At 36.3% G+C, this 26,589-nt stretch overlaps 1 protein-coding gene across 1 annotated transcript in view; it reads right to left on the bottom strand.

The window, feature by feature from the left end:
- Positions 1 to 828: 828 nt before the first annotated feature.
- Positions 829 to 26,589, bottom strand: part of LOC112051057 (obscurin) — a 169,919-nt gene continuing 144,158 nt past the window's right edge. The window contains exons 4-5 of the mRNA XM_024089519.2: positions 3,377 to 3,477; positions 829 to 2,652 (exon numbers count right to left, since the gene is read on the bottom strand). Coding sequence (XP_023945287.2) covers positions 2,545 to 2,652; positions 3,377 to 3,477 — 209 coding nt within the window. The 3' untranslated portion in view covers positions 829 to 2,544. The remainder of the gene's footprint in view (positions 2,653 to 3,376; positions 3,478 to 26,589) is intronic.

The raw sequence follows: 26,589 nt of genomic DNA, 5'->3' as shown, positions 1-26,589 counted from the left end.
TCTTTAAAAAATTGTAGTTGGTATTCATAGATTCAACCCTAAAATGGAGTTTGGTTAAATACCGGTTACATTCCCCTCTCATTGTAATTCATCCTACGCAAACTGATGCTAATTTTGATAAGTGACATTGAGAAGGGTAGGATTATGCTGCCGTAAAAGAAATAGCCCAGAAATTTATTCAGAACTTTGCGAATAACATCGTCATTTCGATCGATCTGCCGTTATTTCTTATGCTCCAATTATTCAGGTAGGTATATGCCATATATTTAGGTTAGGAATATATATTTCTATTAAAGTTCCTAAATTGGCTCAGGTCTGGTGGTAAGCATAAGTAGCAAGTTACCATTCCATCGGCAAAGAAGTTTTTTTTCATTTTATTTATGCAAGCGACTTCTAGATACCCATATTGTAGGTGGTGGGGAAAACTGAAGCTGGAAGAGCTGGGTATTTATGTGATTTGTGATCACGAGTCGATTTAGGTTAGGCTGATTCTGGGCTATTCTTTCTTCTAAGAAATTTTCAGTTCAGAAGTTGATGGTGATACCGCCAGTGGCCCGTGCCTTGGGAAGAACGTAAGTCACCGATCATTATCATTAACATCTGATAGTTGTTAGCGAATTCAACATTATCACCCGAACCCTATTCCTATTCACTATTTTGGCCTTTATTATCAACCTATTAAAATAAATATCAAATCAATTGACAAAATGTCATTTACCTACTGTGTGATACCCACCAATAAGCACCGGATGACATTTGTTACATAGAATCTAGTGAATTACTATTAAACAACTTGGACTGGGTTAAAGGGAGAAATAAAAAAAGTAGTTATATTGTAGGCGAATATTATATATTTTGATATAATAATATAATCCTTAATTTAACCGGCAATTTACAAGAAAATCGATTGAATTTCAATGTTTTACAAAAATGGCTTGCAATAATTTTTCCGCACAGTAAAATGTCATAAAATTAGTGAAACAAAACTACCTTAATGAGTTTTATTGAAAATTAAACTATCTCATCTAAAACTACTCTTCACTAAATAAAATTTAATCTTAACTATAATATTATAATTTTAATTAAATATTAATTAATTTAAATAAATCCTATCTTTGGTTTCCGGAATGTAATATTAAAGCACTCAAATATTAATGAATATTAATTATAATATTTTTACGAAGTATCATGACCAAAATTTTGTTATAGAAAAAATGGGACAGAGAATAATAACAATAATATATAGTTTACCTACATATATATAGTTTTATTTATATAATTAATTATTATTAATATTAATTCCCGTCTTCTCTACATGTCTGTAATCATTCGATACGTCAATTAATTTAATATAGATGGTAAACAATTCTACGTAACAGGTCTCCTGAATCTATTGAACAATTTGCAAAGTCCGCCCGAAACACTGACTGTTAGCGATAATAATTACGCGTATTATATTATTATTAGAATTATATTAGTATTTTTATCGCATGCGAAATTTCACACATGATTTTTGGCATACGATAAAAATGCTAAGAACAAAATATCGCATTGCAAACTCTATTCCGTTCGTCGTTACTTGTTATTCAGAAACTTTATTATTATAAATGATTGACATATTTCGAACGATTACTTATTTAACTTTACTAATGAACGATGCATTTGCAATTTGTGTGTATGTCTTGAATTCAATGGCAGTGGAGATAGAAATGAAAATTTATAATAAGTCATAATAAAACTTTACATTTATACTCTATATTTTATGTAATATTGATTATGTCATTTAGGTATATCGTATTTTATTTAATATTATCTTGCAATTTGTAACAACATATTGTCCAAACAATGACATAACAATTTGAAGTCACAAAACGCATCACAACCATAGATTTTATACTATTAGATATGTCAGTAGTGCGTCGAAACTGAGGTGGGTAAAAGTGGCTAATTATCTTAATTTCATATAGTCGCATTATAAACAACGAAACTTATTTAAAATATTACCTATACTACAGCCGTTATGGATGAGTACTGTTTACTAACAAACAGATTAAAAATTAGGGTATTTAATATAATGAAATTAACTTGTTCGTAAATTAATGAAAATAAATGTGATTAATAAGCTTAAACAATTAGATATGGTTAATGTATTTTAAATAAAATTTTAAAAACAAACCATACATAATTTAAAATAAACAAGTTATGAAAACAGGCGTTTTCTACCATCATTTCTAATTTCTTTGTTGGTAAACAGTACTCACCAAGAAAGGTTGAAGTATAAATACAATGTCGAGATTTGTGTTCCGAAAGTCTAAAATAATATGTAAACTTAAATATATAATGTAAGTAAACAATAAAATGTGTAAATCACTTTTTAAGGTGTTTTTGTATGCACGTAACATATCTAATAGTATGAAATCTTTGATTATAACCCCATTGGCATAGAATTAAGATTCAAAAGAAATCTGTACACGTTTTTTATTTTCCATATTCAAGACATACATGCAAAGAACATTCCTGCAAAGAGAAGAACGCATGGCAAGCTTAGTTGGGGGTGTCTTTGCGGACTTTGTGACCCCGGAACGAAGCTTGGATCTTGGTAGCGGCCTTGTTCAGGTCCGGATCTGCCAGGTCAATCTTCTCTATATCTTCCTGCGAAAAGGAATTAATATTACAAAATTATATAGGTTTACGCATCGATATAAATCGTTAGATGGGCTTAGCAAATTTTTTGATTGACTATTTGTAAATATTCTACCATCTCGTTGGTTAGCCTATTTAGTTTCGGATCACGAGGTCTTGGTTTCGACTCCTGGGTCTGGTGATGAGATAAGTGCATACGGAATTTTTCTTTCTTAGAAGAATTTTTCAGTTACAAATATCAGCCCAGAGTAGGTAAGTTGGTGATTACGAAGAGCACGTTAATCTGATCTACTGATTACTTATGAACTTAACATTATCACCCGCCAATCTGCATTGGAGCAGCGTTGTCGGTATAAACTCTATATTCCCCTCTCCTATAAGGCGGGAGGCCTGCCCCCCTAGCCAAGTGGCATGTCTTCTAAATCTAAATTGTCGATCGTCGCTTCGAAAACTAGAAAGACGTAAGGGAATTTTGCTATCGACAGGTCACGTAATCAAGATCTGTCATCCCATACATTTTTCTAGTTTTCGAAGCGTTAGCGATCGAAGAAAGAGAATCGACGTGCCACTTGGCTAAGGGGGCCGGCCCTGTAGTAGGCCGTTAAATTAGGCTGATAATGAATTCAACGCAGGTACTCTTAGGGACCTACCCAAAACAGTCAGCATTGTAAATAAGCCCATCAAGAAAGAAAGAAAGAAAGAAGAAGGATTGAAGAAGAAAGAAGAATATTACCTTATCCTGTTCTTCCTGAGTCTTCTCCACCTGAGGAGTCTGCTTGCGGGCCTGGTGGCCGCGGAACGAGGCCTGTATCTTGGTCGCCGCATTGCAGAGCTCTGGAACAATATCATCTTCATCATTATCATCATCACCATCATATCATTATTCATCATTCATTTGTTAACCCATTTATTAACATATAAGTGAAAAAATTGAAGGTGCATGCCCCAGACCTGATTCGACCCTACACCCTCAGGAATCGGAGCCAGAGGTCATATCCAAAGGCCTATCATGGCTCTCTCATCATCACCAACGTCAATTCAATTATTTTTTTGATCCAGTGCTATAGTACTGGACATAATATGTAGGGTTCCATACATAAAGGGTAAGCAGGGCCAGCCCGCCCATACAGAGCTGGCGAGACGAGCGGTTGTAGGGGGCAATCTCTAAATCCGATTTTTGGATTAGGTTCGGATTCTCTGGATTTCTATCCTGATTTGAATTTGAAAATTCGCTATTTGTAAGTGCCATAGTCTATATTTTATCTCCGTATACCCATGGGAACGGGAACTAAGAGTATGGAATCGTAGTAATATAAAAAAAAAATGTCAGTGATGATTAAAAGGCCAACTATTTTGGAGCATCAAAAGCCACCTGAACGCAATCAATCAGCGTTATCACTCGTCGGGCCCAAAAAAAGCCCAATCCATCTGAAAAGGCGAAAAGCCTATTTTCCCCATTCTCCATCGTACGTTACAATGATAAATGATATCAGCTGTGCTAATACGCTCGAGTGCGGGCTATTTTCAACCTTTTGCCACCAATAATAGAGTTCATTCTCCCTAAATAGATTGCACAGGTGGGCCTTACGTAACGGTACTGCGGTCAAGACTTTGTGGGCACTCAAGTTAATAAAGTTAAATAACATCGATTGGCGTGTGTGATTCACGAAATATCCACAGGATAAGTTAGCGAATAACACAAATGAAAATAGTTTGTGATTTGGTTGGATGTGTGGAACTTTCTGTTATTATTTACTCGTATATAGAGAATTAATCTTATAATTTATAAGCTGTACAACACAGTGGTAAATACTTACGAGCGTAAGCTCGTAACTATATATAATATTTAAAATATACATATACCTACATCATTATATTAAATTATATATTACATAAATATACACAATTTTATTACCCGAAATATATGTATCGTCGTCATCAACCCATATTCGGCTCACTGTTGAGCTCGAGTCTCCTCTCAGAATGAGAGGGGTTAGGCCAGTAGTCCACCACCCTGGTCCAATGCGGATTGGCAGACTTCACACACGTAGAAAATGAAGATAATTCTCTGGTATGCAGGTTTCCTTACGATGTTTTCCTTCACCGATTGAGACACGTGATATTTAATTTCTTAAAATGCACACAACTGAAAAGTTGGAGGTGCATGACCCGGACCGGATTCGAACCCACACCCTCCGGAATCGGAGACAGAGGTCATATCCACTGGGCTATCACGAATATATGTATATTTTTATAGTAATATATGTCACAAAGTCAATAATGGAATGCTAATAGTAAGTTATTTGCTTGGCTACGTATTTTGAACCCAAGTAACTTGAATTTTAAGGTTATATAACACATATATACATATTACAAAAATAATCTAATTAAAAACTTATTGCAAAGCTTTAATGGCAAAAGGGATGGTTAATTTTTGGCTCAGCCCAACGTGGAAATGTAGCCCGTATTCTTCCACCATATTTGTATTGTAGTTTCAATGTATTATTTATTACTAAAAATTTAATCCTTGAATTAAGCTATTTAAAGCCCACGAAATAATATTTTTAATTTGAAAATTTCTATTTCTTGGAACAAATGTACGCAAATGAACAGATACGGTACAATGTCGTGTAGAAATCGAAAGGGGTGTAAATTTTCATCCTCCTTACAAGTTAGCCCGCTTCTATCTAAGATTGCATCATTAATAACCATCAGGTGAGATTGTAGTCAAGGGCTAACTTGTAAAGAATAAAAAAAGATCTTTTTTTCTTGATATAAACGTTCGTATACGACAATATCGTGTGTTCTAGTAAAATATAAAATGCTTTTTTTTTTCAGGAGGAAAAAAATCCTCATGGACGGAACCGGATAGTGCCTCCTACCGGCTAAAAAAAAGTTCCTCCTGACCCCAAGGCGTTGGTGTTCGTGCCAATTCGACCCACCAACACCCCTGTCTATGTACCACCGAGCTCTATTTCTTTCTCTTTCGTATATAAATATAAAATGCTGGAAACGTCTCAAGTCCGAAGTAACGTCGCATCCATTAAATAACTGTCGGCTCGCAGTCACGTCTGAATATTTTACGATACTCCGCCCGAGCCTTCACGAAATGAAGCCTTCTCGTGCGCTAACGGCGTTACACGACGCCGCTAACTTGTTGTTATTCTGTCTCTTTGAATTATGGCCATGTTTTTCTGGATACTACCATATAATTCGATATTTTGTTATGAGTAACATTTACGAATTTTAGCAGACTCAAAAGTGATTACAAAAATAAGAAAACTAATGTCAAACAAAGGTCACAACAACATTTGTCAGGACAACTTGATTAACTAATCAAACTGTAACCAAAATAAGACCCTAGAATGGCAGAGAATGACCTTGAGTGAAGTCACGCACTTGTAAACGTTGTGTGTAGGGTTAAATGTACCTTTGACTGTTAACAAACACTCCCCTTTTCCACTCAAGTCACTCTCCCCGCCTATCCCAAGTAACCCAAAATATATCGGACCTGGGTGACGTTGTCGCATGGGTTCGTCGGCTTTTCGCGGATGATAGCAAAATAAATAAATCATTATATAATCATGATGAACTTTCGCAAAGTAACCATATAATATGCCTGCTTCTATCCAATATATAAAGAACAGCCACAAGCATTATGCGAAATAATACGCAAATATGCATCGTGTAAAATTCAAGCGAGCAAAATCTTGATATCATTCACAGCTAAGCAGATAAATCTCTGTACAAATGGAACGGGGATTGCTTTGCACAATCTGTCTTCCCTCCGAACAGATTTCGTACAATCAAAGTTTTGTGTGCGCAAGATTTTATCAATGTCTACTACGGGCTTTTTAATACAATTCTGCTTTGTGTGTTTTCACTTATGGTGCAATTTGTATGGTTGATCTCGCATATAAGACAGATCTGTCTTGACCGGATAATAGTTTTTATATATATTTTTTTAAGGCCCAATTGGTAGACCTCATCATCATCATTATCATCATCATTAATAATCCATATTCGGATCACTGACGAGCACGAGTGTCCTTTGAGAATGAGGGGGGGGAGGGGTGTAGGCCTTAGTCCACTTTAGTACATAGCACATTTAGTGTGTCCCTTATTGGGCCATTAAAAACAGATGATGAAAATTAGTATTTATTAACATACATAAGCCGTGATAGCCCAATGGATATGTCCTCTGCCTCCGATTTCGGAGGGTGTGGGTTCGAATCCGGTCCGGGGCATGCACCTCCAACTCTTCAGTTGTGTGCATTTTAAGAAAATAAATATCACGTGTCTCAATCGGTGAAGGAAAACATCGTGAGGAAACCTGCAAACCAGAGAATTTCTTAATTCTCTGCGTGTGTGAAGTCTGCCAATCCGCATTAGGCCAGCGTGGTGGACTATTGGCCTAACCCCTCTCATTCTGAGAGGAGACTCGAACTCAGCAGTGAGCCGTATATGGGTTGATAACGACGAACATACATAATAAAAAGTTGACAAAATGTTTACATTGATTGATCGCAGTCCTTTATCCAGGTGTGTTAAACAGTTTTCGCGGTAACAATAAAGAGGGCCTAATGAAAAATCGGCTCAGGGGTCGGAAACCTTTCATAATCAAAGATGCTATTAAGTCGTTATGAACCTTTTTGAGTCGGCCTTTTCAGAGTTTAATGAGCTTATTTTCGAGCTATTAAATTTAATATTCAACGATTAACAGGAAAATGACTGTGGTAATCGTTTCTTTATATTTTGTCGGCCATCTTTTGCCGAATTCTGAAGTCAGATCCTGTATACCTATAGCCATGTCAAATTGGTTTAAATTTGTACAACATTTCTTATCACAGGGTGTTTTTATTTTTGTATTAGATAAACTATTTAAAATCATTTATAAATAAATGAAGTGATCTAAAAGATAAAAAGAGAAATCTTTTTATCTTTTAGATCACTTCATTTATTCGTTTTTTTAATCTCGCTAATCTAGTAAGTTGATATACAGGCTGTCTCGAAAATAATACAGCATACTCTACCTGTACAGTTCGTCTTATGTATGTAAAAATAATTACCAAATATAAAATCAACGCTTAAGTAATTTTTTAGCACTAAATTATACCCAAGACTTTAACCGTAAAATTTCAAATTTCGGCTAGCGGATAAATATTGCATTATTTTAGTAGGCCTTGATAATAACTCCCTGTAGAGTATTTCGTACTATTTACGGGACATCCTGTACTAGAGGTTTTCCAAAACAACCTTTCTAAGGGGATGTAACTGTTACTAACTCCCTGAGGGGAAGGGGGGGGGGGGGTTTTATCGGGTAGTAAAAGTATTTTTACACCACATACATTCGCGCCACAAAGGGCCAAGGCGATGAAAAAGGGCCAAAGTAAACTGTCGTATCTAAACATTTGACGACGATACGTTGCCGACTCCTTTCAGGCTTCCATAATAAAGCCTTTTGTATGGAAACAATGCGCTTGCCGCAAAAACTCCAAACGCTATTTGCGTTACGGCGTAACACATTTTTCATCATGAATTTCCAACATTGTAAAAAATACCATGTTTGTATAAGTGAACTAGCTGACGCCACGCGGTTTTACCCGCGTGGTTCCCGTTCCCGTAGGAATACAGGGATAATATATAGCCTATAGCCTTCCTCGATAAATGGGCTATCTAACACTGAAAGAATTTTTCAAATCGGACCAGTAGTTCCTGAGATTAGCGCGTCCAATCAAACAAACAAACTCTTCTGGTTTATAATAATAGTATAGATTCATGCTAATACGTGATTTTAATACAGTTGTGTAATTGTGGGAATTATTAAAATTATATTATTTATTGCAATCGTTTTTTTTTTCTTTTTATTTATTAAGCTAACTTATCCAAATAACTATACAAATCACGTGGAATGGTGGCAAGAATACTGGCTGCGTTACCGCGCTGGACAGCCAGGCTGATCCTTTGTGCAATAAAAGAGCCAGGTCTTTTGTCACCAGTCGAGGCAACTAGCCTCGGTGAAATAATATAGAGAAGCATTATCTTTTTTGGCAGTGTGACTCCGTGGCCCTAAATATATACCATCAACCGACTTCAAAAAAAGAAGAAGGTTTGACGATATCCGACGCGTATGTTGTTACCTCATAACTTCGTCATTTATTAACCAATTTTGAAAATTCTTTATTTGTTTGAAAGAATATACTTCCAGATTAGCTCCATTTCATTTTCATGAAAATCGGTTAAGTAGTTTTGTATTAAAATCAAAATAACTGGATTACTATCTATTTTTTTATTTTTTTTTTTTATTACTATATATTTTAGAATCCAGTTCCATTTATATGTTAAAAATATTATTTCAGTACTTTTATCCGTTCCTTCATCTATGCTAACGTAGATTTAGTTAATTTTTAAATTGCGTTAATTTCGGAAGGCTGTCAAAAAGTACCACCACATAAAGCGTACCAATACGAAAGCTCATATAAACTAACTTTAAAACCAAAATCTTGTTGAAAATAAAACAAAACCCTTTGTAGCATGATACATGTATTGAAGGCGTAAATAATGCCATGTTATAAATGGTATTTTCATGTATTTAACACATAATCGGGGTACATACATAAAAAAACATACCGATCAACTTGAAAACTCTCCTTTTTGAAGCTGGTTAATAAATAGCCGAATCCACGATTCAGCTAGCCTGGATTTAAAAATGCTTGTGTTTTAAATCATATTGGCCCTTGTCTTCCCTATAAAATGATAAACGATGGCAACATAGGATGAAAGTGAATAATTTCCTCGATCGGCACAATATTAATATCCAACGTGATGTAGGTCTCTTGAGTGACTCTCTCTCGCTAGATGCATGTTAAGTATTGATGACCTATTTTTATGAAGCGTGAGGCATTTACAATATTTTGAGCTATAGGGGAAAGTTTCGCTGTGGTCACCGTAAAGAGCGGAGGCTACAGCGGAGGCGATAGCTGAAACTGTAGCAGCAGTTATAGCACAAGCGATAGCGGAAGCCATGTAAGCGTGAAGAAGCATTGCATATCACTGTAATATGGTAGTGGAAGTGGTCGAATAAAACAAGGCTGTCTGCTATTACAACTACGGGCTTCATAAAAAGTCAAATACATTCAGCGGGCGATGGATAGAGCGAAGCATTGAAGTATCTTTATAGAAAGGAGATACGTAAAAAAAAGTTACGAACTCAACGAGTCACAAAGCTAAAGTGGGAGGGAACGTAGTTTGAAGAACCGATTAACAACTAATAAAGTGTTGGAATTGCTTTTCATTAAAGGAACTTAAAATGATTGCCACACTGGCACAACGGTATGAGCGAAAGCTATAACGAAGATAACAGCGTAGGTAACTGCAGAAGTGACAGCGAAGGTAACAATTTTAAACTGGCAGAGGTGACAGCAAAGGACCCAACGAAAATGACAGCGTAGGTGCAAGCAGAGGTGACAGCGAACGTAATAGAAGAGGTGACAGCCAAGGATCCTACTAAAATGCCAACGGAGGAAACAGCGGACGTGCAAGTAGGGGTGACACCGAAGGTAATAGCAGAGATGACAGCCAAAGATCCAACGAAAATGACAACAGAGGTTACAGCGGAGTGCAAGGAGAGGTGAAAGTGAAGGTGACAACGAAAGTCACAGCAGAGGTGACAGCGAAGGTGATAACAGAAGTGACAGCAGTGATGAGAGCGAAGGCTGTACAGCTAAGAGGTAACTGGATACCATGTTTGAAAATAAGTATTTTCAGGGACGGATAGCAAAAGAATGCATGTGAACAAAATGCGTATACTGAGATGGATGTGTGGTGTGACAAGAATTGATAAAATAAGGAATGAGTATATAAAAGGAAGTCTGAAAGTGGCGCCATGCTTGGACATGTATTGCGGAAAATGTTGAATTCGCAAGTGAAAGGACACAAGAGTATGTGAATGAGGACATGTGTGCAAAGCAGTGGATGATGAGGTGACAAGTAATAGAGACGAATTAATTGACATATCTTACCGACCCCACATAAGTGGGATAAGGGAAAGGAGATGATGATTTTCAAGTGATGACACTCTTTGTAAGCAACCTTTTAAGAAATATAGTAAATAATATAAAAAATTGGTCAATGATAAAGATATTTACGTAGACGAAATTCGATTATAATGACTATCTTCATCAGAGATCGTTGTAAGTGTGTTGCCACGCTCTCCTTAAAATGGGTCGACAGTACTCAAGCGCATGCATCTAGCTTAGAGAGAGTCTCTCTAGATGAGATCCACTCGATATTTTATGCAAATTGATATTGTATCTGATAGGGGATATTTTTCATAACTATTTATTATGCCTGAAAGGTTTTACGACACTCGTGCATAAAATTTGTCGTTTTCATCTGATTAGCATTAAAAGCTGCCTTTGTACATCGCAACTTTACTAAATAAGGAAATTTTTCGAATTTCGAATGTAGCGTTTTGTTTGATTGGAATAATTTGTTGTTTTCGACTGTCGTCCAAATATAAAACGTGTTTTTTTTGTTATTTTAAGGGATTTTAAGGGAGGCCTAGAACCCTTAAAGGAGATCAACCAATTTTTATACATCGCTGGGCCCAGTTTGATGAGTAAACCGTTACGATGGCCAAATTATTGTAATTCCTTAATAATATCAGTTTTAAACTGGTTTAATTTGAGTTTAATTTACAGTTGCATAATCAAGATGGTACAGAAGTAAGGTAGGGGTAGATTAGGGGTAAGGTAGCGAAGCAGTGTACATAAGTCAAAGCGAAGGGGACTAGTGGACCCTTCGCTTATAATTTATATAAAGAGGAAAGATTTTTATTTTTTGTTTGCATTGTAATTACCGATTTGAATAAAATATTTCATCATCAATAAAATGGTACATTATTAGGGAGTAACCTAGGCTATATTTTGTTCCCACATTCCTACGGGAATGGTAACGCGGGAGATAGGGGTTCTGTTAGCCTATTCACTACTTTGGTCTTTATTGTCAACCTAAAATATCCACCAGATGACATTTGTAACATAGAATATCAATTTCGTAAATGACAACTAGCATACGTCAAAGATAGTGAATCAGTCTGCTGGTTGTCAAAACTCGCTCCAAGTAAAAAATATTATTCTGACATATTTAATGGTTCACATGATTTTCATTTTAAATAAATACTTGACATTGCACTAAATTTAACTTATGTTAATGATTTTGACAGTATAAAATTGGCTTTATCATTTTATTTTATCAGTCACAGTAATTTTGAATTAGTTTTGTATTGGTCATACAATCATAAAATGTCACATTGTATAAGCTATTACGCTTTCGTTTTTTTGTTTGAATATAAATTAGGATTAGGTATAGGTACATAGTCTATTTAAATTTTTCATACACCAAATCATTATTGGTAGAAAGTATCAGAGTCTTAATTATATCATAAGCTATCCTTGTAAACCTGCTTTCTAATGAATAAATAAATTATTATTATTATTCACATGAATTTAACTCTCACGCCCGGTACAAAATAAATATATACAAGGCCAAAAGGAAAATACATAAATTTACTTAGATACGCAAAATAATACACATAAATATATGATATATAAATAAATACATATATGCACCGGGCGGAGGATTCACCCCAGCAGGGAGACCAAACGGCCGGGGGTCAGGGCGACAGGTGGAGAAACCGGCGGTCTATCCTAGCCGAATCCAGCAAGACCGCTTTTTGCATCTTGCTTGCGAGCGAACTGCCACGGAACCCCAGCCGCCTTAAATGGTGAGCGAGGCTGACTGGGATCAAACCATTGGCAGATATTACGATTGGGATGATTTCAGTGGACTCCACATGCCACATGGCGGTAACCTCGTGAGCCAGATCAAGATACTTACGTTTTTTCTCCGTCTCAGCTCTCACAAGGTTCTCGTCATATGGAATAGTGATGTCCACCAAAAACACCTTCGACTGTGCCCGGTCCAGCAACACGATGTCTTATTATTATTATAAACAAAAATAACATCCTCAAAATCGTCCAAATATTTCCCACAAATACGCACAATTTTTGCTAGACCAACAGAAAATTAACCGAACCTGTCTATCACAAGTAGTTTTACGAAAAACCACCAATTTTCTTGCTCTATTATCACTCATAATACGTCGACCGAACAAAGGAAACCAGCCATTGTTATGTGAAGAGTTCGAACGACGGGAATATTCACAGCCTAATCTTTCATCCACATCCCGAAACTTTCATCGTTCGTCCGCTCGGTTGTGAAAGATAGCCCGCTATAGCTTTCACAACTTTCATTGTCACTGCATAGAATGAGAACGCGAATATCGTGCCACATTTTGGTTGACTGCATTTTTTTTTGATTACGTCAAAGTAGTTAACAAAGAAATTCGAAAAAAATGGATTTAAGATAACGTATTTATTTATTCCTATCTCAGATCAATTACCTTATAATAGACTTGTGTTGCACTCAAAATTGTCAGTCGTTTTTAAGTCGAGGTAAACTCACACATCTAAAATATTTAACACCAATAAATATATCCTGTGTGATGTGTCCTTACACTACACACAACTATAAATTTTAAGTTTTAAGGTTTAAGATGATATTATTTATTCTCATAAAATGGCTTAACCGCTAACATGAGAACATGAATTTTATCTTAAATTAACTTAAATTACTTCGCCTAGTTCGCATTAGTTCATTCATAATTTACACTGATGTGGATTACTTATTATGTAATCTGCTAGTTTAGTTTTAAATGGATTGAGTGAGTTTATATTTTTAAATGGTGTCGGTATTTTATTGCAAAATTTGGCTCCTTCATAGGTAGGGGTCTTTTTACTATAAGTAGTTCTCTTTACAGTTAAAGTTAGGAAACTGGCTCGACGAGTAAAAATTATATTAGTGTGGATTGTCTTGTTTAAAATTTTTTTAATAAACATGCTATTTATGGAAAGTTGATGTATATTCATAATTTTAGTTTCAATAAATAGTTTCTTAGTGGATGCTCGGAAAAGATATTGTAATAATGTTTTTATTGAAGTAAAAGCTCCTTATTCACGCTTCCTTTATTCACGTAATCACTGTTCGCGGATTAAAAAATTGCGTCCCAATTCCTATGTTCGCGACTAAATATTTCGTTATTCGCGGATCTGACTGACGAAACTGACGTAAAAGCTGCAACTTTAACTTGCAAATACCTATTGCCGAAATTGCGAATGTTCATGATGATGATGAATATTATAAAACAATAAAAAATATATATTTCATTTTAAATAGGTACTAATCACGTGTAAATATTGTTTTTAATTGGGCTCTGAGACTATAACTGACACGTGGTCTTTATAAATAAAACGCACAGTTTATAAATTGTACAAAGCTTGCGTATAACTCGTGCTCAGTGATCCAAAGCAATACTCGAGCGAGTTTAATGAGCGCAAGCGATTGCTCGCTCGCTCGTTCGCTCAACTGAGCAGAAGACATTATGACCTTAGTAAACAAGCAATAAGCAGAGAAGAATTCATGCTCCACGCTTACTTGGATTATATTTATTTGTAGACTAGTTATATTTTCCCGATAGCTTCCTATTTCATAAATGCCGGCAAAAGATCGCCATTAAGCGATAAGCATTATATAGAACAAATCTATACTTATAATAAAACTGTAACAGGTCAAATTCTGTACATTGAAGTTAATATATTGAAGCCATAACTATTTTTTTTTCGATTTTTCTGTCTGTCTGTCTGTCCGTGATTTTCTTGGCCGGGTATCACGCTGAAACTACAGACTGAATTCAAATGAAACTTGGCACGGTTTAAGACCATAATACGGAAAAAGTTATGGGATACTTTTTATTACGAAAATACACCGAAAGTGGTGTGGATTTTCATCCACCTCCTAACAAGTTAGCCCGCTTCCATCTTAGACTGCATCATTACTTACCATCAGGTGAGATTGTAGTCAAGGGCTATCTTGTAAAGAATAAAAAAAAATGGTAAAATAGGGGTTGAGAGTTCGTATGGAAAGTCCTTCATTTTTAGAGTTACAGTTTTAAAAACTTGTTCATAAACCTTTAAAAAAATACGAAATATAATGTTATTCAAAGATTTTTAAAATTCAAGCCTTAAAGTAGTGAAATAGGGCTTGAAAGTTTACATTGATTTCCACGCGGACGAAGTCGCGGGCGTCCGTTAGTATTAAATTAATAGTCATACATTACGTTTTCATTTTCAGAAACCACATTTAGACTGTTATGTATATTGAACTCACTTTGATAATACAAATTAATAACAGTTTCAGAAACTTTTATGTAACAAGAAAAGTTTTCCGAAAAGCAATATATCACGTGGGCGTAAAACATGACTACTAAAATAGTTTTGAACGCTCCGTTTATTTAGAAACTCCAGTTTCCAATACCGAATCGCAGTTCCAAATTCAAATTTAATTACACTAGCGGACGCCCGCGACTTCATCCGCTATAAAATTCTAAATTCAAATTCAAAATTCATTTATTGCATGAATAATTTACTTATTTTGCTATTATCCGCGAAAAGCCGACGAACCCATGCGACAACGTCAACCAAGCGGATTGGCAGACTTCACACGCGTAGAGAATTAAGAAAAATCTCAGGTATGCGCAGGTTTCCTCAGTATATTATTCCTTTACCATTTAAGACAAGTGATATTTAATTTCTAAAAATGCACACAACTGAAAAGTTGCAACTTACTTATTTAATTTTAGCAAACCGAAAGATTATCCCTAAATCCTACAAACTTCTTTAAAATTTTAATTTAGATATACTACTAGCGGACGCCAGCAATTTTCGCGTAAAATTTGTTTTTTTTAATCCTATGTTCCGCTCCAAGGTTCACTTTATCTCGATACCAAATTTCATTTAAATCGTTTCAGTGGTTTAGCCGTGAAAAAGTAACAGACAGACAGACTTACTTGCGCATTTATAATATCAAGTATTAATTTCGCCTATTTATGATCAATAAGTAATTAAATATTTATTTTAATCATAAACAATGATCCGAGTTAATTAAACTTGTTTTTACTGTGATTATGATTGCGATATTTGATATCTCATTATTAGGACATAATCATATCGGATTTACTTTTCACGGGGGCGTATTTACTTAATCACGATCGTTATTTGTTACAATCACAATGATTAAATTATAATTAGGTAACACAATTCAATAGAATGTTCGTCTGAGTTACTATAATTAATATTGCTTAGCTTAGGGATAGCTCCAGTGAGTGAGACCAGTCAGGAATAATATAATTATTTTTAAATGGGATTGGGTTAGTGGCTTGATTTTTAGGGTTTATGATTCTCATTTGCTTATTTTTTTTTTATTTTATCATCATCATATTCACTGCTAAGCTCGAGTCTCCTCTCAGAATGAGAGGGGTTAGGCCAATAGTCCCCCACGTTGGCCCATTGCGGATTGGTAGACTTCACACACGCAGAGAATTAAAAAAATTCTCGGGTACGAGTATGCAGGTTTCCTCACGATGTTTTTTCGTTCACCGTTTGAAACAGGAGCTGACACGGGAGAGTCTCAAATGAAAGCGCAATGAAAGAGAATATTGATGACTTGAGAGTGTAAATAATTTCATGAAACTCGTTTTTCAAAAATTTAAATTTTGTTATTAAATCTTATTTTTCTATTGTACAAAAATCGGCTCTGACTTCGATCTTCTATTTTATAAACAAACAACTTCTGAACCGTCTATTTCTTTTATTTTTGGTGTGGATATGACTGCACCTCCGATTCTGGAGGGCGTAGGTTCGAATCCGTTCCAGGAATTGTACCTCCAACTTTTTAGTAATGTACATTTTAAGAAAATAAATATCACGTGATATAAACGTTGAAAGAAATACATCGTGGGGAAACCTGCATACCTGAGAATTTTCTTAATTCTCTAGGTGTGTGAAGTCTGCCAATCCGCATTGGGCCAGTGTGGGGGACTATTGGCCTAATCACTTTTATTCTGAGAGGAGCCTCGTGCTCAGCAGCGAGTCGAATATGGGTTGATTATGATGATGGTGGTTGTAGTGTTTGTGTATATATACACCGGTAGTGGGAGAATGCACCATGCGGCCAGTCTGTATCTGGCATCGAGATGAGGCGGACGTGTGCTGCTATCCATTATAGTCTATAACAGTGTAGTGGTGAGACGGTGACTTACTGCTATTACAGTAAAGACAAGGGACCTTTTTTTTTATTTTTTACAAGTTAGCCCTTGACTACAATCTCACCTAATGGTAAGTGATGATGCAGTCTAAGATGGAAGCGGGTTAACTTGTTAGAAGGAGGATGAAAATCCACACTCCTTTCGGTTTCTCACGACATCGTACCGGAACGCTAAATCGCTTGGCGGTACGTCTTTGTCGGTAGGGTGGTAACTAGCCACGGCTGAAGCCTCCCACCAGCCAGACCTGCACCAATTAAGAAAATCTTAACCTGCCCAGCTGGGGATCGAACCCAGGACCTCCGTTTTGCGTGCTTTCATTAACAAATAGCGCATGTTGGTTTCTAGCACACAATTTTACTACACATGGAAGTGAGCGGTGAAGCATAATTGAAAGGCACACAAACAGCCTCTTTGAAAGCAAAAGAAAAGTGGGTAAAATGACAAAGGCGCGCTCCAAAAAAGACTTTCATTACGGAAACTGATGCGTCATGCAGATTTTCTTTTTTTAGCTTCCGTCGCAAAACATGGCGGGGCGTGTAAGTAAGTAGGGTATTGGACTTTTCACTTGACAAATTAAAAGCGGAACACATTAAATCTATTTATAACCAACTGAAAAACGGAAATTCTGTTTTCCCGCGAGTTTGCGAATTTCGCAAAAACTACGGATAAATTTAGGATAGAGTTTTTTTTTAACTGCATACTTGTGAGGTAGGTTGGTACATTTTTTTATTAAACGCAAACTTTTGGGCAAGACTTATTATAGTGTTAATGATTATATTAATGATAAAAAAAGCTTGGTGTTAAACTGACGACTGTTTGCTTAGTTTTAAATAAGTTTGTAAAATGGTGGTAAACAAAAAAAAAACCTTGGCTGAGTTTGTTGTGGGCTCTTCTCGGACCAAGGCGCGTTTGGAACCCTCGTAACTTTAGTTTTAAGTTTTCGACTATTATTACCACCATTAGATTAAATTAATTTATGACATAATCTTGACCTTTCAAAAGTGTTTGTATTTTATTATGTTGTATTTTATATGACCTCTGCCTCCGATTCCGGAGGGTGTAGGTTCGAATCCGGTATGGGGAATACACGTAAACTTTTCAGTTATGTGCATTTTCAGAAATTAATTATTACGTATCTCAAACTGTAAGGAAACCTGCAAACCTGCGAATTTTCTTATTATATACGTGTGTGAAGTCAGTCAATCCGCCATTTCGCCAGCGACTATTGCCTGATCCCTCTCATTCTGAAAGAAGAGTCGTGCTCAGCAGTGAGCCCAATGTTTTAATGTTTAGTCAAACAGCATTATAGAAAGGGACCAAAATAAACGAAAATAAGTTTATTACGAATTCAATTTACGTAGAAACTGTACTTAAAAGCGTTTTCTGTAAGGTAGGCAAATGAAAAGTAATCGTCTACATTAGTCCGCCTCAGCCTTGATAGCAAGCGATGTAGCCTTGGGCTGCGTTCAAGTGAATCGATATCTTCGTGTGGCTAAGCTACTTACTACAGGTAATGTAAATAGTGTAGGAGCTGGTGTACATAATTCTCTGCCTGTTTTAATGTCTCCAGTGGATTTATCAGTAGGCTAAGTAAAGAAAATGTATCGATAATTTTAATATTTTAGTCATGTGCGTCCTGTAGAGTCCTATACTAAAATATTAAAAATAGCAATTTTATTGACACAATTTAAGGCATTGTTAAGTAAGATACTTATCGAATTTCAGAGTTCAGTAGTGCAAAAATTCAATAGCCTACTGACGGCAAGTTTTCAAATCCGCCAGTGAATGTCTCCCTTTCAGAGGTTTGAATGAAAGTTACAGATTAATTAAGTATATAAAATTAAAATATTTTGCATTGGATGTCAATTAAAATTGAACCTATTCGTGTGACTGGACGGATTCCTATCCTGAACCTGTTACGAAATACTTAAAAAATATTTTTTTTAATAGGTATAATAATTTTTTAATAGTAAAATAGTTAGATACACGTAGCTATTAAAAAGAGAGGTTTGAATCGCTTATGTTTAATAATATTATTAATTAAGTAAAATAACTCAAAAGTATATATTAATATAATTATGTTTGATTTTTCTTTATATTTACTTTTAAGTCGAAAATAAAATGTATTTTAAATATTGAACTGTAATACATATTTTTCAGTTTAGTATCGAAAGATTCTATTAAGAGTAGGGAGATACTCGTATTTCACTATCCTGCTCTCTATGATTAGATTTTGTTTGCTGCAGTAATAAGCCATGATAATTTTACAGCAATAAGCCTTTACATGTCAGTTCTTCCTAGTTTTTAAAGTCGTATTCTATTTCTTTCACAATCTTATACGCGGTTTAAGTTTCTGTTTATCGTCGATAGCTTATTGGTTGCTTGCGTAACTGTACTAGCCAATGAGGTAAAGCTGCCACGGTATTCAAATAGTCCTTAGAAGTTATACACTCATACCATAGTGCAGATATCAGTGTTTTAATTAAATTATTCCTGGGACAGTGGATTTTTTTTATTCTTTACAAGCTAGCCCTTACTTGTTAGGAGGAGGATGAAAATCAACACCCCTTTTGGTTATCACGACATCGCACCGGAACGCTAAATCGGTTGGCAATATAGCTTTGTCGGTACGGTGGTAACTAGCCACGGCCGAAAGCCTCCCACCGCCCAGGACCTTCGTCTCGTAAATCCACCGCGCATACCATTGCACCACGGAAGCCATTAAACGGAAGATATTTTTACCGCCGGGCCATTTGTATGGTTTGTTTTTATTTTAATTTGTAGATTGAACAACAACAAACAAATAGGTCACCATCTCTCACACTACAAGGAATGAGTAATCTATCGAGATCTTGCCAACTCATTACTCAATTCCTTTGACCTGGCACTTTGCACCCCTCGCGCTACGACACTCCAGTGTGTTTGCAATGATCGCTTTCTATTTAACTCATTTCTTTGAGTTCAGAGGGCCTAGTGGCAGTTTGATACTGTTACTATCGCGTTAACGTAAACGCGAATTTCTAAGGAATTGAAACAGCGCCATCTAGTGGCACTACTGCACAATTGTTTCAATTCCATATAAATTTTGACGGCCTCCGTGGCGCAGTGGTATGCACGGTGGATTTACAAGACGGAGGTCCTGAGTTCGATCCCCGGCTGGGCCGATTGAGGTTTCTTAATTGGTCCTGGTCAGGCTGATGGGAGACTTCGGCCGTCGCCAGTTACCACCCTATCGGCATAGACGTACCGCCAAGCGATTTAGCGTTCCGGTACGATGCCGTGTAGAAACCGGTAGGAGTGTGGATTTTCATCCTAATCCTAACCAGTTAGCCCGCTTCCATCTTAGATTGCATCATCACTTACCACCTAGTGAGATTGCATTCAAGGGCTAACCTGTAAAGAATAAAAAAAAACAAAGATTTGAATGTTTGTTCGCATTAAATAAGCTTCATAGCTACCGAACTGATTTGAAAAAATCTTTCACTAATCGGAAGCTACACTAAATCCGAGTACTTAAGGCTTTATTTTATCCCCTTACCCTTACACTACGCGGGTGAACTACGCGGGTGAAACCGCGAGGTTCTAATAGTCACACTAATATTGTAAAGACGAAAGTTTGTGTGTGTATAAGTGTGTATGTTTGTTGCTCCTTTGCACTGCGGCTACTGAAGCTATTTAGTTGAAATTTGGAATGAAAATAGATTTTACTTATAGGCTACTTTCATCCCGGAAAATCCATGGTTCCCGTGGGATTTATGAAAAATAGAATTTCAAGCAGGCGAAGTCGCGGGCGTCGGGATAATTCGTTTGAAATATGATTGTCACAACAGCTAATCGCTAAGAAGCCATATAATCCATTTTTATTAACTTTTAACTATCATAAAAAATGTTTATAAACATACAACATTCAGTTTGATCGATGGGGACTTTTTATAGTTTCAATTTTCATAACGATGATTACAAAGATTCTTGGAAATTTATCGAAGAGTACCATTTTTGGGCTAACTTGACCGGACCATTTATATACCGAAAGTATCCATAAAAATTCACTCTCAATCCACTTAACGATTATCGAATTGCTCCCTATGGGTCAATTCAGACGAAACGGAAAAATTCTCGAACATCTTCTTGGCCGCAATGCAGCTTTGGAAAAATGAGTGTTTCCGGTAAGCAGGACTGATTTGACCCACCGGATACAATATTCGTATTGCTTCAAATTAAATTTTCAAACGAAGCTTATCACTTTTATATAGGCATTTTTAATCTCTCATTTATTTATTAGTTCTTTTTTTAAAATTATTAACAATGTCAATATAAGTATAAAATACAAAACACTGTTAAAAATTTATAAAAAAAATTCACCCTTCTACTGCGGGACATTGAAGTGTCCAAGCAACCGGTGGTCAGGGCTCCAGAGTGAGGAACCTCCTCACAATACGCGCCGTCTCAAGAATCACTGCCTTTTGTATCCGACTCTTGATCCAACAGTTAAGCCAAAGCTTCTAAAGATGTTGGTCGAAGCTTTTCGCTATAAGACCATTGACTGAAACAACTATCGGAACAATAATAATTGACTCAACATTCCACATGGCGGTAATCTCGTGAGCAAGGTCGAAGTATTTTGATAGTTTTTCTAGGCATAATTATTATGACAGTAATAGTAACAGGCTAGTGGATATGACCTCTGCCTTCGATTCGGATGAGGTATGTTTTAATCCGGTCCGGGCCATGCACCTCTAACGTTGAAGGAAACATCGTGAGGTAACCTTACCTGACAATTTTCTTAATTCTCTAGGTGTGTGATGTCTGCCAATCCGCATTAGGCCAGCGTTGTGGACTAAGGCCTAACCCCTCTCATTCTGAGATGAGACTCTTGCTCAATAGTGAACTGAATATGGGTTCTAATGATAATGATGATGATGATGAATGAATAAAATGCGCTAAACCTTGTAATACTTGAAACTTGGCTCAAAGTACTTGTAAATCGATCCCTCTGTCTTGCGGAGGTGTTATTCGAGGGATTCAGTTCAATTTACGTCGTTAATTGAACCAACGGCCTTGTTCAAACAGAGAATGTTTTTCTACGGCAGCAGTGGGCCGCAGTACTGCTTTATGTATACGCTATACATATAATATGTATCCAATATGTATCACATTCACATGAATATGCTCATTAGCAGCCCACAGAGCTAGTGGGCTAGGGTGAGCCGTGATAGCCCAGTGGATATGACCTCTGTCTTCGATTTGGAGGGTGTAGGGTCGAATCCGGTCCGATGCACCTCCAACTTTTCTAAGTAGGTGCATTTAAGGAAAACTAAATATCACGTGTCTCAAACGGTGAAGGAAAAATATCGTGGGAAACCTGCATAATACCTAAGAATTTTCTTAATTCTTTACAATGGTGATGTCTGTTAATCCGCATTGGGTCAGCGTGGTGGAGACTGAGGCCTATCCTCCTCATTCTGAGAGGAGACACGTGCTCAACAGTGAGCCGAATATGGGTTGATAACCGATTGATCTAGTTGTTAACATGTTTAGCTAGGAATCACAAAAACACATAGTCCAGGATCGGTGGAGCATTTTTACAATTGATTACTAACAAGTTAATTTTCCGTGATTAATGTTACAAATAGTAATAGATGTTGATGAAGACTAGCTAAGCCTCCTTTGATGGAGAGGAAACATGGAACTTAAACCCAACATTCCAAATTGTGCCGGCAATGCAAGTTGCCGACTTAGTGGGATATCTGACCGGCAGAGTTATTATGTATCTCGGTGTACCATTCAAATAATGAGATGATGCAATCATCTAACATCTTATTTTCAACGAAATGACATAAGTATCTAAAATTCATCATTCATTTTACGCCCATTGGTTCCCGTTCTTGTAGGAATACGGGGGTAATATAGAGCCTATAGCCCTCATCGATAAGTGGACTATCTAACACTGAAAGAATATTTCAAATCGGATCAGTAGTTCCAGAGTTAAGAGCGTTCAAACAAACAAACTCTCTCTCAGCTTTATAATATTATTGTTTTATATATACCTCATCTAAGCTCGGTGTATGTCGCGACATATCATAATGTATAAAATCTTTAATTGGAGCAGCGTTGTGGGTCTAACTAAGCATAACCCTAGATTTTATCTATACTAATATTATAAAGCTGAACAGTTTGTTTGGTTGAACGCGCTAATCTCAGGAACTACTGATCCGATTTGAAAAATTCTTTTAATAACAAATAGCCCAATTATCGCGGAAGGGTACAGGCTATATTTTATCCCCCTATTTCTACGGGAACGGGAACCACGCGGGTGAAACCGCACGGCGTCAGCTAGTTTGATATAAAGCGATCAACAACGATTTTAACGATGTTAACAACAATAGTAAAACCGATAACCAACAAGCCTATATTCACAACACCGGGCAGACCTCCTTGATATATAGGTTAAATGCATTAGTTAAGTCTGTTGCATCCATACAGCTCCATTAAAGCGAACAGCGTTTCTATTTTTAGCCGATCGTTATATTGAATTGATTTCTGGACTGCGAGTTCAGAGGCACTGGATTGGAAACAGAGAGATTGTAGTGTATTTTCAACCGTGGAAAACTACTTTTCACTGCCATATTGATGTAGTGGTTAACATGTTTAGATAGGAATCACAAAATTCGTCTTGAGGCTTTAGCTGTGGATAGTTACCACCCTACCGACAAACACGTGCCGCCAAGCGATTTAGCGTTCCGGTACGATGTAGTGTAGAAACCGGAAGGAGTGTGGATATCATCCTACTCTTAACAAGTTAGCCATCTTAGATTCTTTTTTTATCTTTATTTAAAAGGACTTTTATTACAAATCTAATAATAATTTACAAGAAAAAAGAAGTAATAAATAAATGAGAGAAAAAAAAAATTACAAAAAAACTTATACTAATCTATTTTTAATACAACTTATGTATAACTTAAATAGCATTTTAGCTAAACCAAAATGAACTGAAAAAACTGAAAAAATGAAAATGAACCCAACATCAAGAAAATTAACATTTAATAAAGCTAAAGTTTCTTTTTAACCACCATACCGGCAAAGACGTACCGCCAAGCGATTTAGCGTTACGGTACGACGCCGTGTAGAAACCGAAAGGGGTGTGGATTTTCATCCTCCTCCTAACAAGTTAGCCCGCTTCCATCTTAGACTGCATCATCACTTACCATCAGGTGAGATTGTAGTCAAAGGATTGTTGTTGTTGTAAAGAATAAAAAAAAAATAAAAAATCTTGTCTCAACTACATTGAACATATTCCATTAACAAATGATGCAAGTCCTCTTATTTCCCACATACTAAACAATTTGGTGAATCCCCTTTTTTCATGAGGTATGCAAATTTCCTCAATGATCTTAGATTGGATTATTACTTACCTCAGGTGAGATTGCAGTCAAGGGCTAACTTGTAGGGAATGAAAAAAAAAAACAAAAACACATAGCCCAGGGTCCGTGGAGCATTTTTACAATTGATAAATTGTAAAAATTAAGTAAAAATTAATTTTCTGTGAGTAATGTTACAAATAGTTATTCCCGCTTTTTTCGTGTTGCCGCCTAGCGTACAGTAGCTTCATACTACATACTTTTATTACTCCTGGTTCATCATCATCATCATCATTATCAGCCGATGGACGTCCACTGCTGGACATAGGCCTCTTGCATGGTCCTCCAAGCATAACGATCTCGAGCCGCCAGCATCCACTGGTTTCCTACAATCTGCTTGATGTCCTCGGTCCATCTAGTGGGGGGTCGACCAACACTGCGCTTTCCGGTGCGGGGTCGCCATTTCAACACCTTGGGACCCCAACGTCCATCGGCTCTTCGAACTATGTGGCCTGCCCATTGCCACTTCAGCTTCGCGACTCGCTGAGCTATGAGGGGTGTAAGGGGGAGGCTAGTACCAGTCAGCCTCCCCTAATGCCAACCTCACCTGCTCGTGGTGCACCCTGCAGAGGGACTGACGAGGCTCTGGCGACCGATAAATGGCGGTATAACCATTTTCAATTTCGACTAGACTTTACAAGTATCACAGACCGGTGTCGGGCAGCAGCGACACCGGCGCGAGAAGTCTAGGACTGCGAATGACCAACCCGCATGCCCAGCGTGGTCATTTATGGGTAAAACCTCATGGATAAAGCAAAAACGAAATACTTCTGGTTATTATACTTAAATTTAATTAATTAACATTGATTATCAATCTGAACAGTGTAGAGGTTATTATTGTATTATTTACATAAATATAATTATTTATTTTACATAATATAAATTAATCATTGGCTATTTTACTCTTAACAATTTTGACGTTACCTTATGTTTTACATTATTTATATTTAATTTATCAACTTTTGAACAGAAATTTGTGATTCTCTAATTAATTAATGTGTTTTTTTAGATAGAATTATAACGTTTGGTTTGAATAATATTACTCTATAGCCTATATATAAATCCTTAATTACTCATTGAGGTCCGATCTGGGAATCAAACCTTGGATCTCAGTTCTAAATAGCATATAATTGCATTAACAACTATACAAGTATTAGGTATAAATAGCTCGGCAACTTCGTTCGTAACACTCCCGAAGGACCGCGCGGGCCGGGGGGCGTGTAGCGATGAATGGTAAACCGACGACTGATGCACCTCACTTCCCCGCACGCACGATTTCACACCTGCGCAGTCTTTCCTTCTTCCCCGTCGCCAGCATATCATGGAAGTGTCATCAACGTACTTGGCAGACTTTTTGAAGAAGCAATTTTGAATTAAGTTCTATTTTAATATAACTCGAGTTTCAAATGGTAACAACATTAAATTAAGTTCTATTTTAGTAAATGTCACCATGTCAGGATAGTGTAGGCGTGGTTGATGTGTGGTAGTTTGAAGCTATTTTCATCTGACCTTTTATAAAGTTTATTATGTAGGATTTGCTCTTTAAAAATTGTGCGATTTCTTTAAAAATTCTTATATTAACTTTATCTTTTTATTTTAGTATTACTTTACTAGTATTTGTAGTTTTTCACAAATCCCTCGGGAACCAAACATCCATACAAATATACATACAAACTTTCGCGTTTATAATATAAGTAGGATTAATATAAAATTTTATCTTTTTTTCGTGATTGATGTCTAACGGATACCCGATATGGGTTTGTCTTTCAAAGATAAATCATTCCAAACGAAGTTTCCGACTTATATATTCCGTTTCCGGCAATACAACATTGCACTTCTAAACAAGTAAGTAGAAAAAGTACTAAATCTAGTACATGCTATTATACTATAATACTTTCTTCTGTTCTATTCTGTCGTAAAATGGAATAAGTAATATGTTATCATATTATACCCTGAGAGGTTCGAACGTTAAACATAACGAAGCTTATAAACACTTATAAACAAGTTAGTAGAAAAAAGTACTAAAACTAGAACTACATATTTATGCAAACATGCATGAAAAATAGCGTTGACGAAGTTAATACACAATTTTTCACATGCAAGAGAAACTGGTGTACACAACAAGAGAGACATTTCATGCATACATTTGCGTACATTAATTTGATGTCTACTTTAAACTTTTTATGTCTTTCTGTATACGTCGCTGAACTGTGACTTTTTTTTTTTATTCTTTACAAGTTAGCCCTTGACTACAATCTCAACTGATGGTAAGTGATGATGCAGTCTAAGATGGAAGCGGGCTAA

Source organism: Bicyclus anynana, chromosome 18 (genome assembly GCF_947172395.1).
Source record: "Bicyclus anynana chromosome 18, ilBicAnyn1.1, whole genome shotgun sequence".
NCBI lineage: Eukaryota > Metazoa > Arthropoda > Insecta > Lepidoptera > Nymphalidae > Bicyclus > Bicyclus anynana.
The sequence above is the reverse complement of the archived record's forward strand: the minus strand, read 5'-3'. Positions and strand labels throughout refer to the sequence as shown.